Source organism: Topomyia yanbarensis, chromosome 3, assembly GCF_030247195.1.
Source record: "Topomyia yanbarensis strain Yona2022 chromosome 3, ASM3024719v1, whole genome shotgun sequence".
Taxonomy (NCBI): Eukaryota; Metazoa; Arthropoda; class Insecta; order Diptera; family Culicidae; genus Topomyia; species Topomyia yanbarensis.
In genome coordinates, this window is record NC_080672.1 from 377,824,424 (window position 1) to 377,830,586 (window position 6,163).

The 6,163-nt window shown below is 35.3% G+C and overlaps 1 protein-coding gene across 1 annotated transcript; it reads right to left on the bottom strand.

The window, feature by feature from the left end:
* Positions 1-4,092: 4,092 nt before the first annotated feature.
* Positions 4,093-5,077, bottom strand: LOC131692472 (cuticle protein 21.3-like). The gene is made up of 2 exons (XM_058979536.1): positions 5,012-5,077; positions 4,093-4,943 (listed from the first exon to the last, which is right to left on the bottom strand). The coding sequence occupies exons 1-2, from the start codon at positions 5,027-5,029 to the stop codon at positions 4,650-4,652; spliced, it is 312 nt and encodes a 103-aa protein (XP_058835519.1). The 5' UTR covers positions 5,030-5,077; the 3' UTR covers positions 4,093-4,649.
* Positions 5,078-6,163: the final 1,086 nt, after the last annotated feature.

Sequence of the window (6,163 nt, forward strand, 5' to 3'; positions counted from 1 at the left end):
TTCTATGGGTACTCGGTCATTCCGGCATTGCTGGAAATGAATGGGCGGACGAATTGACAATTCAAACAAAGACTTTTCTGCCGGATGTGAGTCCGAAAATGTCAAAAAAATTTATTGCATTTTTCCAAGCACAACTGCAGTGTTCGTGTCAGGGCACTGACTGGACATTGCAAACTCAATTATCGCATGGCTACTATGCAGCGCGATGAGTATTATGCATGTTATCTTTGTGAATATGATTACGGAGCATCATATCATTTAGTATGTAACTGCCCTGTGATAATGCAATTGCGTATCCGGATATTTGGTTCTCCATACATAGATGAACCTTAACAACTAAAAGGATATACTACTGTTTCTAACCCAGTGTGGTAAAGAGCTATAGTTCGAGCCGTATTTGAATGACAATATCTCTTCGGGGGGTGCACCATGGGCCACAAATCGATTTTTTTGGTCGAAAATCCAGAACTTATAAACCGTTAGTACTAGACTTTCAGTGTCTTTGGAACAAATTCTCCACAATAAGTGCTCTTCATTTTAGGGAAAACAAAATTAGGGTGGCTCTCACGATTTTTGAAATAAAAAAAATTATTTCCTGAATGAAAGAAGATAGGAGAATATGATCTTCCAAAGAAATGTAGAGAAAGCAATTTTGGGAAACTTTGCTGAAAACGTCGAAACTCTATCTTCAACGGTTTTTATTTTACAGCGATTTCCCTTGTTCCGTTTAGGGTGGCTCTTAAAAATTCAGTTTTTTTAATATAACTTCTTTGAAGTTGATTTCTCGTGAATGTCAACTTCAGACTAAAGTTAGCTCTTACAAATGCGCACATTTCTTCTTCAGAGACGAACTCATTAACTTTTATATAAACAGAGTTATTGACGATTTTATGCTAAAAATTCGACATTTTCTAAGCTAAATAACTCCGAAGGTGGCAAAAAGTGGCAACCAATGTTATGACCATCAGATAGTACTTTAAAAACACTACAAAACAAGGGGTACATGGTTTGTCTCCTAGCTACTGTTCATGTGAAATGTTTGTTTATAAACTACCTCTGTTCCATGGGCCAAAAATCGATATTTTGTTGAAAATCCAGTTCTTATATCCCATAAGTGCTAGACATTCAGTGTCTTCAGAAGAATTTCTTCACCATAAGTGCGCTTCATTTCGGTGTAAAAAACTGGGTGGTCTCCTTGATTTTTGGAATGAAAATATCTTCTCCTGAACAATAACAATAGAAGTATAAAGCCCTACTGAAAATAAAAAATATTCATGTTTAAGTAACTTTGTTACTCAATTCCCTAACTATCATCAGAGGCTTTTATTTTACGGCATTTTCCATCATTTGGTTTGGCCTGACCTTTAAAAAAATAGTGTTTCAATAAAATACTTTTGTAGTAAATTTTCCAAAAAATTTGTTCTGATAAATGCCTATTTTTTCTTTGGAGACCAACTTATTAGTTTAAAAATCTAATATATTGAATTTTTTCAGTGGTAATTTTTTTTCTCTGCGTTTCAACAATTTCTACACTGATGCGTAGAAAACTGCCCATTTTGAATAAAAGTGGAATAAACCACTTAATGGGTAAAGAGCTTGTACGTCAACCTGGTTACGTTTTAACTATTATTTCTCGTGGAAAACTTACAACGAAATGCGTAAAAAATACCCATTAATGAAAATCGTCCCAGAATGAAAAATACTGAAAATAGTTTTTTTTCTGAATTTGAAAAAATTGTACAACACCAGTTTTACATTATTTCCCTCGGTTAAAAGTATAAGAATTCTGATAGAATCTCTATCCTAAAGCCTAAAATCAACATAAAAACTATCAGTTGACAGAATCCTTGAATCTTCCAGGGCAGTCTAAATTGTTGAATTATCGCATATATGCACAATTCTAAATAGTCTAAACTGCCGTTTTTAATAAGTAGGTTATCTCGCTTGAAGTAATTCATTATTAGCATCAATATATACATTGGCATAACTTCATCGAGTTATTATGAAATGGATTAGAAGTACTCATTGTTAGAAAAAAAGTACTCATAGTTGACAGCTCGAATAACTTCCGAAAATAAGCAATTTATATTGATATCATTGATAAAGTTTTTTTGTCGCGTTTGGAAAATAACTTCGAAGGAGGAGACTGCCAATCTATCCGTTGGATAATAATAAAAAATACTATAAATGAGAGCTGAACAGCTTGTCCCCCAACGTACATTCACGTGGATTTTTTTGTTAATTTCCAAAGGCAAAAAATGGTATTTTGCGAAACTATTAGGCTAAATTACAGTGAGCTGAAGCAGAGGAGGTAATATAATTAATAAAAGACAAATGAATCATTAATGCTAAACAAAGGGTGTTCCTTTACGGTAAACCTGAGCTTTCAATATATTGTAATATATTCATAATAATTTCTTTTTTGCCATGCGAATAAAACGTATGCCATGCAAATACTCCAAACATTCATTTCATAAACCGTAGTCCGAAAACCACATGTTTTATGTACAATTTCACTCCACGAAACAAGTTTAGAATAACATCTTCCGAGTGTACCGATTTGCATCAGAGATCCGGATATGTGTGTATATACGAACGGCGACTATGTATGATAAATATATATTTTAAGTACGAATTTAGATGAATACCGCATGCATTCTCTATAACAGAGGGAGTTTATAAGCAAACATTTCACATGAACAGTAGCTAGGAGACAAACCATGAACCCCTTATTTTGTAGTGTTTTTAAAGTACTATCAGATGGTCATAACATTGATTGCCACTTTTTGCCACCTTCGGAGTTATTTAGCTTAGAAAATGTCGAATTTTGAGAATAAAATCGTCAATAACTCTGTTTATATAAAAGTTAATGCGTTGGTCTCTGAAGAAGAAATGTGCGCATTTGTAAGAGCTAACTTTTGTCAGAAGTCGACATTCACGAGAAATCAACTTCAAAGAAGTTATATTAAAAAACTGAATTTTTAAGAGCCACCCTAAACGGAACAAGGGAAATCGCTGTAAAATAAAAACCGCTGAAGATAGAGTTTCGACGTTTTCAGTAAAGTTACTCAAAATTATTTTCTCTACATTTCTTTGGAAGATCATATTCACCTATCTTTTTTCATTCAGGAGATAATTTTTTTTTTTTTTCAAAAATCGAGAGGGCCACCCTAATTTTGTTTCCCCTAAAATAAAGAGCACTTACTGTAGAGAATTTGTTCCAAAGACACTGAAAGTCTAGTACTAACGGTTTATAAGTTCTGGATTTTCGACCAAAAAAATCGATTTGTGGCCCAAGGTGTTGTGGTTCTGTTATCTTAATATCCCTTCTGGGGTGTTGAAATATCCGCTCACTGTTTAAATAATAATTCTAAATCCCTCCGGTGGGTTGGGAGTTTTATTCCTACTATTATAACATCTGTTACTATGTTTTTAATTGCCGCAAGGTTCTACTGTATCGATTTTGTTGGCTATTTTCGGCAAATTTGAGACTAAGAGAAACGAAAGCAATGAAATTGAAAGACGGATAGGTATTCTAGAGCGAATCAGTTATAAACTTAGAACGGAAAACTAGAACTAGGCAGGCTCATATGGGCATGATCGAAAGGAAATGTGAAGAATTCTTTGCCTTCTGCAGAGTAGAAGTTGGGCGTTGCACCCAAGTCTATCGCATGGTCTATGGTAGAACATAACTCATCATCATGTTTTACCGCCTTACCAGTCCACCAATCTTTTCCATTAGGGAAATGATGAAAAGACGATTCATGGCAAGGCACAAATCTACGATCAACATGGGGAACGTGCCATTTGAACCAGACGCTGCTGATTCCTGATCGTTCCTGAATCATTTCACCAACTACGCTATACCCGAACCTAAATAAAATTGCACTGAATTCAGTGCCCAGTGACAGTGACGTTCAATAATAGTTTGCCCTCATTAATTTGGAATGTGGTAAAACGAATATTTTTTCAACTTTTTATGGTGACATAAAGTGTATACTTCTGTTCCTAAGACATTTTGAAAACATTTTAAGAAACTTCCAATATCAATGTTTCATAGAAGTTGCTAAGTAGTTAGAGAGTGTCATGAATTTCGTTTAAAAATTGAAGCCTCACAAAAATATAAAAAACATTGAACTACTGATCAACCTGTTAGAGTCACTAACATAATTAAGGCAAATATCCATAATTTAATTATTTCTTTCAAACAATATGGATGAAAAACCACAACTTCGAGCGTTCTCGAATTCCACTTTCTCGAATTTTAGGCGTATAATTTAGTGTGAACAATAAAAAATATTCGTTTTTGACAAATCCAATTCGTAGTGAATAGAATGATTTAAAATTATAGCCGATTTCATCTTTTTTGAATGACCTTATCACGCTGTCTTTTTAACTTTGTTTGGACGATCATAAGTGGCTTTCTGGGCACTGGCGAACCATACATTGGATTCAGAAAAGCAATAACTTTCAATCACATCCAAGTTAGAATAAAACATCTAAATTTATATTTTTTAATATATTGCAGTTACCTATAATCTATCGAAAAGCTATTTACAACAGAGGATATCCGCCAAATCGGACAGCCACTATGAAATGCGACAGTGCGAAGAATGACACAGAGAGCACATGACTACTGTTCCAGCACTTTAGATCACATAACTACCGGGAAATCCATTGTACGCGGAGTACGCTCCGAAGGCGGGCAGTCCAGTGTACGCGCTGTAGGCAAATGGGGCAGCAACAGCTGGAGCAGCTACGAGCTTAGCAGCGGGAGCAATTACCGGAGCGGCAGCCACGTACGGTGCAGCGATGGCATGGTTCACCGTGTGAGCATTGTAGGACGTCGCGTACGGTGCAACGACTCCGGCTGCAGCCAGTGGAGCAGCGACCGGGATCACTCCGGCGGACACCGAGCTGACGACGCAGATGGCCAGGCAGATCTGAAAGTTTTTGGGATATAAAGAACTTTTACAATAAGAACGTTCACTTGAATGATCGTTGTACTCACCACAAATTTGGCAGACATAATGCTGATGGGGTTTGAGAGGGATAGAACTGAATTGATTGAATAAAAGCTAGCTCGCGACTGATAGCCTAATCGAAAAATCATTTCGTTTTTATATTCCAAGAAAACAAATAATGGAATGACGATAAAAGGGACGACAGCTAATTGAGCGATCATTACGCTACAGCTGTTCGAGTCGCGTCAGTTTTCCTACCACTGGATGACATCGGTAACTGGAGGAATATTCAATGAAAAAATTGGCACTCCTTCTGCATACAAATTAGCTGTACAGACAATCACAACGATAGGCGTTCAGGGGTGTTCAATTAGTTTAAACATAATAGAGCAATTTCAGCCAGATTGGGTCGGAACTTGTTGACACTCCATACCTTCGATTCGGACGAAACTTTCAACGTTTCATCTGTAGAGTAGTCGTATACTTAAAGATAATATTGTTCAAAAATTGATAAAAAGATTTACGGGTGATGTTAATATGTAAAACGAAAGCTTTCAATACTTATTTCATAGCAAAAATATAAATATTGGTTATTAACTAATTTATGTATTGAAAGCCGCTAATGTCATCATAAGAACACATGTACCAATAGTGGTGCAATTGCTAATTTCGGTTCCTATTGCTTCAAATCCCATTGATTTTTCATGGTACATGCACCTATAGATTAGATCAGCTTGTTGAGTTCAATATTTAACGAAAATATTTTTTTTTATTGTTATTTTTATAAAATAACTGTAGTGTTCCCTCCCGGTATCGAATCGGATTTTAACCAAATTGTGGACGAAATTTTTAAGTCAGATTTGGTGTTTCGCATTCTTCTCATCCGTTTATAACATGTATATTGGAGCAACCCGTGAAGTTTGTATGAGATTTTTTCAACAATTTACATGATGAAAGCTTACTAACTTGCATTTTCAGCGCTAGGTGCCACTGCATGCATCAGTTTATCACTGAAAGTGTGAAAAAAAAAAATAAATAATTTAATTGTCCGAAACTTTGTCGAAGACTGTAAATCAATCCAGTTTTTGAACTTTTGATTTGCAGTGATTTGGACAGGCAAAGTATTTGACTATAGATGTTATATTCACTTGTTGATAAAATTGTTTCAAAACGATTAAAGATAAAATGATAATATTCAA